At 37.5% G+C, this 13,584-nt stretch overlaps 1 protein-coding gene across 6 annotated transcripts in view; it reads right to left on the minus strand.

Moving 5' to 3' along the window:
- The window catches only part of LOC121731522 (potassium voltage-gated channel subfamily H member 8), a 107,624-nt gene that overhangs the window by 714 nt on the left and 93,326 nt on the right, over positions 1 to 13,584 (minus strand). For all 6 annotated transcript variants that reach the window (XM_042120981.1, XM_042120980.1, XM_042120979.1 and 3 more), the window contains exons 11-15: positions 11,557 to 11,806; positions 9,317 to 9,432; positions 7,689 to 7,972; positions 3,554 to 3,752; positions 488 to 634 (exon numbers count right to left, since the gene is read on the minus strand). In XM_042120981.1, the coding sequence (XP_041976915.1) occupies positions 488 to 634; positions 3,554 to 3,752; positions 7,689 to 7,972; positions 9,317 to 9,432; positions 11,557 to 11,806 (996 nt within the window). The remainder of the gene's footprint in view (positions 1 to 487; positions 635 to 3,553; positions 3,753 to 7,688; positions 7,973 to 9,316; positions 9,433 to 11,556; positions 11,807 to 13,584) is intronic.

Genomic DNA, 13,584 nt, shown 5'->3' on the forward strand with positions numbered 1-13,584 from the left:
ATTCTTAAATTAAATTGAGAGATTCTCGGTTTTGAAATATTAATTTAGTGAATTATATAAAAATATTTTTACATTTCTGAGAAGATTTTTTGTTCGTTCCGATATACTTAGTAATTTCTCTCAGTAATCACTTAACGACAAAGACCAACAGTTTAGGTTGAATTTATTAAACAATTAAATTAATGTTCAAAATATAATTATTATGCGGCGCGTTCCACTACAGGTTGGGGTTGGAGTGCGTCGCGTGCCACACCTGACCCGTCATCTCCTGCATTGCTTGGATCGCGTGACGCACCTGAACGTGCATAGGATATAGAGTTACCTAGTCCCAGCAGAATACGTTAGGGGGGTGGCTGCAGGAACGCGCGAGCTGGTTGGGCAACGCGTTCCACTGCAGGTTGGGGTTGGAGTGCGCCGCGTGCCACACCGGATCCGTCACCTCCTGGATCGCGTGACGCACCTGAACGTGCAAAGGGCAGCGAGTTACCTGGTCCCAGCAGAACACGTCAGGGGGATGGCTGCAGGAGCGCGCGAGCTGGTTGGGTGGCGCGTTCCACTGCAGGTTGGGGTTGGAGTGCGCCGCGTGCCACACCGGACCCGTCATCTCCTGTAGGGCCTGGATCGCGTGACGCACCTGAACACAAAAAGAAATGTCATTTATGTTAGTCGCAGCTGTGTCTTCTTGAGAATTACAGGCTGTAATGGTGGATTTCCAGAATCTGAAGTGGCCGCATTGCAATGTGTCCGAAAGAGACAATCTTTCCAAACTCCTGAGATAATACAATTAACATTATAATATGTAATACAATTAACATTATAACATTATAATATAGCAATAATGCCAATTATCAAGCAAAAACTAAGATTTTTTTGGCACTTGATTGACGTCTTAATTGCGGCTATAATGGCCTTATCACATTGGCGATTAGCGAGTGATTTGAAAGCGACGCGACTGCGCAGCGCACACGCCGCGATGACGCCGCGATTGCGCGGCGTGCACGCAGCTTGCCTTCGGCGTTTTGGACACTCAGCAGCAAAATGGATTCTGACGTCACTCCCTAGACGAGTCTACTTTAAATAATAATAATCTGTGTAGACGAGTGTACACAATGGCGTCCACGCCACGCCGCGAGGACGCTGCGCTGCGCGGCGTGTGCGCTGCGCAGTCGCGTCGCTTTCAAATCGCTCGCTAATTGCCAGTGTGATAAGGCACTAACACGCTCTAAAATTATTTGACACGGTTCACGCTTCAGTAGGAATTAATAGGAAGCCATCCACAAAAGTAGATAAAATCACTAGTGTCTATTTTTCTATCAGAATTATTCATGGCATAAACACCCGATGTTCAGCTTTGAATACGTTGAATACAGGATTTATTCCGCTGGGAGATCGTATAATCTGGACGGCGCGGCGCTACAGGTGTCAGGGCTTAGGGCTCTTAACACCAGTTGCGCCGACCAAATATAGGCTTATTTTATTAAACGAGTTGTTACATAAAGCTACTGCTTTGGGTACTACTTAATGCTACTCCTTTTAGTAGTGCCTATTGAAAAGTGGTTGTGTGCAGTAACGACCCGTTTTATGATCTATTTCCATAAACATACTTACAATTGGATGGCGTTATGTAATAACAGATTAAGGGACACTTGAGAGAATTCGAGAAAATAAGCTTCAAAGATTTTAAACTTAAAATTGTCGCTGTGAGCTTATTATTTATGTTACCTGTATGATTTTTTTACTGTAAATTAAGATGTATATAAAGTTTAGATAAATATAGAATAAATTACTGTGTATACTTTAAAAGATATATCCATTTTTCCGCTTAATTCGTTACTGTTTTATAGCTATATTCAAATAAATTCAATTTGTCAATAACATACTATACGACATTATTGTCGTTTGATACTTTAATACGATTTATTTCGGGTGAAATAAAGTGCAATAAAAGATTAAATCCAAATATTTTAATAAAAATTTCCCAAATTAAACAAAAATTATACAGTTTTTCTAAGATGATACTGTATGTCTTTAATGATTACGAAAATACACATAAATTTGAATGGTTTTTATAGTCAAATACCACAAAATAACATAATTATTTGCTTGTTTCACTATCCTTTATGAAACTAATATAAATGCGAAAGTGTGTCAGTGTGTCTATTTGTTACCTCTTCACGCCCAAACCGCTGAACCGATTTTGCTAAAATTTGGCATGAGGATACTCTGAGACCCGGAAAAGGAAGTAGCATACTTTTTGTCCCAAAAAATGTACGGTTCTAGCGCGATATGCGAATTTTGGCGCAACGGCGTTACGGGCGTCATCTAGTTTTTTAATAATTAAAATGGCACTTATTCAACATAAAAAAAAAAAACAATTAACGCTCAATGATAAAAAATGAATATACTTAATCAATTTTTTATTTTTCTTATCTTCATCTTCTATATCAAAATCTGCTGCCATTTTAGGCGGTTAGTCCGTTATTGCGTTTGTAATGAATAAATTGAAACGGATTATCTACTACTTCTGTGGATATAATTCGTTAATGCATTTTAATTTTGTAACAGTAACTTAGGCGCATAATTTTTTAATACGTAACTAAATTGTGCAAAACTTCTAACAAATTTTGACATGTCGCTTAATTCACCCCTTATTATAAGGCACTAGAATTGACTTTTGAACACAAAATTAGCTGAATACATAGCTAATGATGCCTGGAATCGATCTGCATTCATAACTCATTTTTTGAAATTTTTTCGCTTGATTCGTTATTACATAACGCCGTCCAATTATCGATCAATAAGTGTCTAAACACACTATGCCGAATTTCCGCGGCGGAAATTCGGCATAGTGTGTTTAGACCATAAAGTTAATATACCTAGCGGAATATATTAACTCTATGGTTTAGACACTTAACGGTCTTACTACAAAAGATTGAAATACCTGTTGAACTGTTGATAAGAAAAAAAAGTACATAATCGACTCAAAACAACTGTTCAATAGATGTTTAAATCTTTTATGGTAAGGGCCGGGACACAAAAACACGGCACGACGTCGTACGACGTCGCACGGCGCCGTGTCGTGGGGATCCACGTCGTGCCGTGTTTTTGTGTCCCGGCCCTAAGACCGTAAGCTTTTACTTTCTTTATTTGTAGAATAATTCACCTCGTGGCTGCTGAATTTGGCTAGTCACTGTTAAATTATTTAAATTCTAACGTATGCAGATGCAACAACCATGCTTAAGTTTTATGACCATAGACAACTTAAGCATGGTTGTTGCATTACGAGTAGGCCACAAAGGATAATCTCTGACCAAGCGAGGTGAAATGCTTAGTTAGGCCGAATCCTTCATAAAGTCTTGGTAAACGCGGTATAAATAGCATCGCACTCAGAAAACTTCTTATAAATTGTGCAAAACATATTTACTGTTCAAATTGAAGAGATTTATATTAGAAATAAGCAGATCCTTTGTGTCGTCTTACTGTGTGTAAATATTATTTGTAAATGATTCTTGTGCTCAATAAATGATTAAATAAAATTCAAAATGTGTCTTACCTCCATACTCAACGCAGCGACATCGTGGTGCAGGCTCGACACCTGCGTGTCCAGCCTGTCTACTGACGAGCGAGTGTTGTGCACCTCCAAGTTCAGTCCCTCCAGCGAGTCTGCTCGGGTAACCTTGGGCGTGGCGACAGAGCGCTGTCTCTCTATACGCTCCCTTAGCTCCCTGTGCGTTAGCCGCTGACCGTCCAACCTGAGAAAAAAAGCAGTATCCTGGGGTATGTTCCTAAATACATCAGTGCTTAACACGTCCAGAATCGACGCAATACTGACCGCGATTCGTTCCAAAATATACGACAGTGCATTGACGTATATGACTTTATGATGTTAAAATACGTCACACTTGTCTCACCAGTAGCGCAATTCAGTGCGATTTGGAGTCAGATAAATAATGTCTTATATTTTATTCGGATCGTGGTCTGCCACAATGAAATGGGTACATGTCATGTTACTTTCTTATAATAAAATATTGTTACGTGCTAGGGTTCGAAGGATTCGGAGAGAAAGACCTGGTGACTCTCTTGAAGACTTTATTAACACTGCACTAAACACTAGGTCACAACACTTAGCACTAAGTCCAAACACTAATCACTAGGTCCAATCACTAAGCACTATCACTGTCCTAGGTCGTAGCCAAGTCGCAGGTTTCACTGGTTCACTCACTATTGATCACTTGTTGTCGCCTCGAAGATCGCTCAGATCGAACTGAACTGCCGGGCCTGCCTGCGGCTTTTTATATGGCGAGACGAATTCCAGAAAGTTCCCGATTCACGTAAACAAGTAAACAACCGTGGGAACTTTCTAGGAGGCTCGAGCATGTACCACAATAAAAGTAAACAACTAAACACGTAAACAAAATAAACCGGTAAACACGTAAACAAAATGTTGGACTTTTCTAGAAGGTTCGAGTATATACTTGCGCACCTCATGCCATCTAGTATTGAGTAGGGGATTTATGTTGCCTGTGCTCCCTCGGTAAGTTTCTCTGGTTTGTCGCTAGATGGCACCACGTGTCCGTATACCATGTACCGTAACAATATGTTCGCTTCTCTATCGCAGAGGAAATTCACAGTACCAACCCCAACCCTATTAATATATTATGTATACTGTAATATGAAAGAGTACCTACCAATAGATCCATTTTGATAACAGCAAAGTTAAGGCTCGAATTACCTATTTTCGATTCAAAATAAGATTCAAATATTTTTAGAGAATATCTTTATCAGAACAAAAATAACATGCAATAGCCTCAAAATTCAAATTTACAAGAAAATGCTTCAATGTTAGACACAATATTCTTCCTAAAACACCCCCATAAATTATTGAAGAATCCGGTGTAATTTGTAAGAATCCAAACATGAAATATGCTCGGTGCTTTAAAGGAAATATTTACGTAACGAATAATACGTGAAGAGGATTTTCATCTGGAATTTGTTTCCAAAAAGATTTGTAGCTAATGCGACCTACTTAACGTGAAAAGGGTTTATTTTTAAACATTCCTTTTCTGAAAGTAACGCCAACTAAAATTAAATTTATTTACATTAAAGACTTTATAAAATTTACAAGTATTATATTGTAATAATAATTACCTTTCAAATATCATACATAAAATGTTTAAAAGGAAACACTATGACCTTTTCCTACCTTCAAAATCTTTTACAATCTATTATCAAATAATAACTTTTAGTACGGGAGCCCTAGAACAATTTTTTTCTGATTACTATCAAGCTAATTTTTTGTGAGTAGCTTAATTTTGATAAGACAAACAACATTTTTATCTGCGAAAAATAAATATTCTGATTTCATACTTTGATTTGATGGTCCTAAAATATGGATTGTTCTATTTGTAGGACAATGTTACTGTTAAATTATATAACAATTAACAATGATATAGGGGAGCCCAGCTCAAAGCGGCCATAGGAGGCCATTTTATACGTGGGAGAGCCATGCTTCGGCACGAATGGGCCGGCTCGACCGGATAAATACCACGTTCTCACAGAAAACCGGCGTGAAATAGCGCTTGCGCTGTGTTTCGCCGAGTGAGTGAGTTTACCGGAGGCCCAATCCCCTACCCTATTTCCTTTCCTACCCTCCCCTATTCCCTTCCCTTCCCTACCCTCCCCTATTACCCTATTCCCTCTTAAAAGGCCGGCAACGCACATGCAGCTCTTCTGATGCTGCGAGTGTCCATGGGCGACGGAAGTTGCTATTCATCAGGTGACCCGTTTGCTCGTTTGCCCCCTTATTTCATAAAAAAAAAAGGAGGCAAAGCGGCCACATTTAATATTTCGGTTATTTATAAAGGCAGAGCAACGTTGCTGCTCTGGCGCATAGTGAACATCCCGCCCCGCCCCGCGCAGTTAAGCGGTAGCGGTTAAGGAAGGCGCGATCTTGTAGCGCCAAAAATATTGGAATTGCACGTTTTATTAAAAAAATGCAAGGTAAATTCTTCCTGTTTTAATTATTTTCTTGTATATTTGAATGCTTCTATTTTCCCGGTGTCGTTGCTTATCTATTTAGCTTTATATATGTTGTTTTTATTCTGGAGTATGATGAAAAATGCGAAAGAAAATTATGTTTAAAACAGAACGGTTGCCAAAGGGCAAAACGGCCAATAGGCCGCTAAGTTAAATGATAGTTTTTATATGATAATTACTTAAAACTACTTTTAGATGGTGAACAAACTTATCAAAAGAAAACTATCCAGGGGTCATGGGAAGAGACTACGATGGCGCGAGCTATTAAATATGTTCAACAATATCGAGGTTCAATCAAACTAGTAGAAAACAAATATGGTCATACTTTAAGGAGACATTTAAAAACAGGAATATATCGATAAAACAAAGTTTTATTGATATATTTTGACTATTTTTATTTTAGAATAGTTGATTATTTTTTATAAAAAAATATTGTGATTGTTGGAAGATAAACTCCTGTTAAGAAACCTCAGAAACCGGGCAGAAGCGATATAAGTAGTAGTTTACAGAATTGTTTTTGATAAATACCTATTTTTGAACATTTTTAGCATTCATTTTATAAAAAATATATTTATTTAATAGAAAAAAAAATATCATTTCGTGTGAACATTTGGGCTGGCGGCTGGCATAGGGGTAAGGGCAACGTGGCCGCTGGCCACGTTGCCCTTACCCCTATGGCCGCTTTAGGCTGGCCCTCGGGCAAAGCGGTTTTTTGACAGGTTGTCGTAATATGTGAATCATGAGCTAATTTTAAGATTTGGGTCAATATGAATCACACATAGCAGAAATATAATAAATTTACTATGTATATTTATTTTTAAATATATAATATTTCGTCTTTTTTCAAATTGAAAGTTAAGGTGGCCACTTTGAGCTGACTTCCCCTAATAATAAAAAATTCAAAGTTAAAGTACTAGTAGTAGTACTATAAGTAGAATATCATTGACTATTAACCTATCAATATACAAAAAATCAGCTTGTTAACCAAGTTCTGTTGATTACAGAACCTTATAACGGAACCCTAACAAGCTGATTTTTTTAGGGCTCCCGTACTATACCCACGCGATTTATACACCTAAATAGGTGACGCAAAAGATTTATAAAATTATTGTAGGTACCTACAAAAATGTAATAAATCTTTTGTGTTCTCATAATTCACTTCAAAACTTCAACACAAAAGGAAACAGAAAGAATATAACTACAATATACTTATCAAATCCCTTTTCCCTTACCTTAATATCTAACTTTGAAAAGTCTTTGAAAGATTTGGGTCGCAACGTAAAAATGAAATTCGCTAACTAAATATGTTCGTGTAATATTCCACATAGACCCTTCAATTTATACTTTATTATCATAATAATCCAGTAAGAGGTTAAGTAAAAATTTTAACATTGTGCAAAGTTTTTATTTGTAACTTTTATTTCCTTACCTCAATAATGAAAAGGTATTAAAATTATTAAGATTATTCCTTTATATACTTACTAAAAAACCACATGTTTGAAACTTGGACGATCCTCTCATGAGCAGGAATCAGGATTCTTTCATTCGTGGATGTGACTAACATAGTCTTTGGCGAATGATTCACCTCAGCCATAAAGTCATCCTCAACTTAAAATCTCTTAACGCACAAAATAATACAAAAAAAAAAATACCTGAATTTCGCATGTCGTGGACTACTCGTGGACGTCACCAAAGCCTTCTTCGGGGAGTGATTCTCGTCAGCTATATTCTCATCGTCTTCCGATATTGACGGTAATGTCAATGAAGGATGCCCGTTGCCGTCCGACTCCTGTTCCACCTCGTATCCCTCCCGCAGGTTGTATGTGAGGTCGTGTTGGATGTCGTGTATGAACTCCTGCTGGTACTCCGGGTATAACCTCAACACTTCAGCAAGGCCGATCATGTTGATGCATTTCAGGTCGCAGTACGTGAGCGCCTAGAAGAAAAGTTGGTTTTTGCCTACGTTTTAGCTGAATATTTTGACCAATGATTTTGCAGGAATATTGCAGATCCCACTTCTATAGTAGGCATACAGCGAGATTTATCATGAGCAATACCCAAGTCTTAGCTATAAAGCGTAATACTCGTTCATATAATATATTTGCATTTAATAAAGGCTTCTTAATATAGAAGGAATGGCCACCATAAAAGTGGGCTATATTATTGACTCGATAATAATATAACAAAAATAATTTGATAAATAACGCGGACTGGATCGAAAAAGGCATTTATAAAATTAATGTTGCAACTTGCTTAACCCTTAATTAGTCGCATGGGGTCAAATCACTTTCAAACCGAAAAAAATAGTGCTAGAGTTCTACGAATACAACGACGCTCTTGGTAGTCTCCTAACTCCTATTGAGGTATCCTAATAAGTGGTAGCCGGTCAGCTAACGATGGTGCATGTGTCGCTACTCTCTTGAGCGCTGAACCCATGCGACCACTTACGTAACTTTTTTTGTCACAAGATAGGTTTCTATTATTGTAATATTATGTTTAATTTTTACATTATTTTTGTTATAATTTAGGATGTTTCATAAATATACGTGTATATGATTCTATTAACAGCAATTTTTCAAAAAAATTTATTTATAAAAATGTCAATATGAGTCAAGACAGAGAAGTACGATAGGTTTCTGAAGATCAAAGATATTTTGTGAGGCCAGCCTCCGAACTTCGAAACTATACACCGATTTATGATGGCTATGAATCGGCAAGCAAGATTGACGAGTCCAGTAATGATTAAAATTATATCTGACCACCGGATGGTGATGATGATGATGGTCAGATGGTGATGACTAAAATTGCGTAAAAAAATTATAAGATGAGGAAATTATGTTTGTCAACATTATCTCAAGATCTAATTCCTTCGGTGCTACAAAAAAAATCTGGTTATCGGAGTGAAAAGTATATTTTTTTTCATCTCGATATCAGCTATGGTGAAATTTTGGAGATTTCGAGACAGAAAAGAAGTTGAGTGTTTTTTTTGTTATAAAGAGGCATTAAGCCCTCTAACAATTTGCACAATTGATACTTCGTTTTATTCATTTCTTCACCTTAATTTTCACTATTTTATTTGGGGTCAGTAGAGACCCCATGCGACTACTTGTGTGACTTTCTTGATGCGCCTAATTAAGGGTTAAAATAGTAGATTCGTGGTTACTGGTATATTTATTTATTTGTTACTTTTTGAGTAACTATTTCTTACTCTACTTGCCACATATAGTAACAAAATGGCCTTCTTCAAAGATAAAAGTGTTGGTGTTGCCAGTTATTATACCTTGACATCGCTGCTGGATTTGACTACAACGTCTGGGTTGTTGGACTGTCCGCCTGAAACTCCGTTGTAGGCGTGCAGGTGCGTGTTCATGTCGCAGCCCACTAGGTCACCCTTACCTTAAATGTACAAACATTTTCATTCCGGTTCAGTGCCCTGATTTACAATGCGCAATTCGACTCGGATCCGGAAACTTCATCACGCGACATCCAATAAACGCTCGCTGCGCCAGACATTGACCTATGACCGCACGGTACAGTTTCCGAATCCGTGTCGAACGGTAATCGTGAATCGCCCAGATGATCTTAAAATGTCAAAATAACAAGGAGTAATAATATAACTTTAGTTGAAACAATTTGTCTATGTATCTAACTGCCGATGCCGCACTGAGTGGAACATTATTAATTCAAAATGTTGACATAAGCTCCATACATTATCTGTCAAACTTTTCATTAAATCATAAAGTTAACATTACTTATCGGAAAGGTAATATTAACTTTATGCATTAAATTGAATGTTAATCGTAATTAAATGTCTCTGAGTAACCGGTAAGTCTCGTTATGTTGGTAGATATTAGTGTTAATAGATACAATATAGATAAATATGGGCTAACTAAAACATTACGTTGTGGCGTTGCGTCGTATCTTAAAAATAAAACCGACCAAGTGCGTGTCGGGCCACGCGCAATATAGGGTTCCGTGGTATCGCTATTACTCAATAACTTAACTATTAAGAGAGTCTTCTTAGCCGTGATAGTTTTCCTTTTAAATTAAGCATATTTCCTACTCCAGTGAATTTTTTCACATTTCCAGAAGCAACCGTTTAGCTGGTAAAGGGGAGGGGGATACTGGACTCTAACGATTTTTTCCACTTTAAAACTTTAGGTATATTTCACAAACAGATCCCTAAATCGGAAAATGATCTATAAATACTCATAATATTAAAAAAAAACTATCTAACGACACCCCACACGATGGGTTGGACGCGAAAAAAAAACCCGCTTGATGTGTAGGGAAGGTACCATAGAAAATATTTTTTTAAAAGATTTCATATACCATTAATTTGTCGGCATCATTAATATGTGCATTCATGCCAAATTACAGCTTTGTAGGTCCTATAGTCTCTGAGCAAAACAGACAGACAGACAGACGGACGGACAGACCGAAACTATAAGGATTCCTTGCTGACTACGGAACCCTAACAACACAGGAATGTAGATTTTTATGATGCGACTTTGCAACGCGGCCAGTACTAACTTACTACGCATATGTGGCGGTACCCACAATTCGCCTAACATTCCTGCATCGCGCTTTCGAAGTTTTCTGAGCGCGTCGGTATATATACGACAGCTTTGGCCGCCACGCACTTATCCCCACACATACATTACAATATAAACATAAACATTTTGCCCACAATTACCACAATATATAATATAAATTATAATAGCATACAGTACATTACTGTTCCTTAATATCGGAGCCATTAATCTTTATAAACTGTGAACCGAAGTCTAACATTTTGTAAATTCTAAACAATACGCCGGCATTATCCAATTTGGGGAGAGAAAACGTAAATTAATGAGTCAAGATAATAACGTGTATTCTCCGCGTATTAAAGCCATTTGTAAGATAATAATTTACATCGCATTTCGTAGGCATCTTTGCAAATTAGTAGCGAGTTTGTAATGAAAGAAACGGGAATCTTTTCTTTAAAGAAACTTTTCTTTTCCCAGTTAAGTGAGAAGTTAACCTCAGTCGAGATTTTTTCAACAGTCTGCTTTGTTCTTAAAGCAGAAATTAGCTTTACAAAAGTATGCTCAAATGAAGAATAAATTAATTCTTTTATTAATGTAGGTAAGTACTGTGAGTTTTGCGACTACTACAATTTAAAAGTACTTACTTATCTTTCGTATCATCTAATTTATTAAATAAATGAACTAAATATAGGTAGTAGACGTCTAAATGTAAATAGTTAAAAACCACACAATACGACAGGTTCAATTACAAAATAAGGTTTCGTTAGGGTCAATTCAGACCGCAACACGACGCGTACGGCGCAGATGAATTTCTAAATCTCAAAAACGTCGTGCAAAACTGTCAAATCCACATTTTAGAAATGCATCTACTCGTCTCGTTGCGGTCTGAATTGACGTTGACGCAGCGGTTTAAAATTCTGGCGGTTGGTTTTAAAAACTGTACACTTTAATTTGATCTAAGAACTAATTAATTATGTAGATAACTTACCAAGTATAGCCACGACCATATCATTCTGCATGACCTCCATGGAGCCGTTGCAAATGTAGTAGATGTACGATAGGGCGTCGCCCTTATGCACTAGGTACTCGCCGGGCGCGCAGAAATTGTTGCGAATGTGCAGGGACAGGAGCTTGAGGCAGCCCTGGGAGGCCGACTCGAATATCGGCAGGGAGAGAATCTCCCGGTGCAGGTGAAGCGAAACGTCCCCTCGCAACTCTTCCGGGAATTCCTTCAGAGTCTGGAATGGAAATAATGTATCGGTTCTAGTAATTGAGTGGAATCGTTTGGGCGGTTTATTTGAATGGGTAAGCCCCAATTTCACCAACGACTGTTAAAGTTAACGCCGGAATTAGTATGGCGTTACCTCTTTCGATTTTCGTATGTATGAAAGAGAAGACATTACATTTTAACAAGCTGTTAACACTAACAGACGTTGATGAAATTGGGGCTAAATCGGATAAATGTTTAAGTGAATATTAGGTTGTTATATAGTTATGTTCACACTGTGCACTTTCATCTTCAATTTTCGTCATCAACTTTCATATTGGCGCATTCAATAATTGAATGCGTCAAGGAACGCAACGCCAATATTGTCATTTTTGAAGTTTTGGATACGGTCAGAGGGCATGCGTCGCGGGCATGCCTCACGTTCGCTGTTGACTGCGCTATAACGCATGCCCTTGACGAACAGAAAAGTGTGGACAAAGCTTATTGTGTTGTAACTATGCTTTTTATTTCGCCGATAATAATCAAAAGCATAACTAAAAGTCTTGTTGCTGATTAATGGTAGGCAATTTTAAATAAATATATTGTTATCTTCTAATCGCCGAAAAAGTAAACAAAAATCTCTAGGCCTTTGATGTCGAGTCCCAGACGGCATACTTGAAATTGCAAATTTCGTTCTGATTTCTAAGCACTAACGTCTCTTTAACACTCTATTCCAAAACAAACTTTGACTGTAATTATTTCTCCGATTTCCTCGAAGTCTTAAACGTTTTAGTACATTTTTATGGTCTTTCCCGAAATCTTTATTTTGCGTTAAAGGGAAAGAAACGCTGATTTTGAGAGCTGTCTAGATTTAATAAACTTAAGTCGAGGCAGCGAAATGTTGGAGAAAGGGGATTTCGCTCCGACGTCAGATAATCTAGGTCAGACGATCCAAATTGTTTTGTTTTGTGAAAATTATTTCACGGCGTTCCTGTAAATATTTTTTGGGCAGCAAAATCGAGATACCTGAGCTGTGAGCTTAGCAGGAACAATGGATCAGGTATATACTATATAGGTATATTGTAGTGTTGGTATAAATAGCATTAGCAATAATAATTAATTGTTAAATGTCCATTAGCAATAATTAAATTAAGGCGACGCCTTGATAATTTAGCTGTAGCGATATCGATTTTTCTCAGCAATGACTAAAGCTAAGAATTTAAAGTTCATTGTCAGTATTTATCATGTCTTTATCTTTGAATTACCCATAGCATAACACGATCGGTCAACTTTTATAACACAGAATAATCAATCAAAAAGACCTCTGTAAAAAAAGGGATTCCTATTTTGCCAACAGAGGAGAGTGATTTAAAATTCCAAAATTTGTACCTAAATTGGTTCAAACATACACTTTAATTTTCCTATAGCATAAATGAAATGTTTTTTGGTTTTTTAATTACGCGCCAAAAACCATTTTGTCGCTACACCCTTTCCATTTTTTGCTGTTCCATTGCTTGTTTTGTATGAGAGGCCGGGCCGGCCTCTCATAGAAAACATTCAATCTAAAACATATCCAACACGGTTTTTTACTTTAACGCGGCGTCACCTTAATCGTACTTGCTAAAAAATACGATTGCTAATATTATCATGCGAAGCAATAGTCTGCGATCATGATAAAAATCACGTGCGCGCTGTTACGCGTCCGCACCCCACTGTTAACTGGAAATGAATTGCTATTTTTCACTCGATGCGAAATAATACTCGACGCGAGCGGTGCGATGCGAACCGATAATTCACCATAACGTGTTT

Source organism: Aricia agestis, chromosome 11 (assembly GCF_905147365.1).
Source record: "Aricia agestis chromosome 11, ilAriAges1.1, whole genome shotgun sequence".
Taxonomy (NCBI): domain Eukaryota; kingdom Metazoa; phylum Arthropoda; class Insecta; order Lepidoptera; family Lycaenidae; genus Aricia; species Aricia agestis.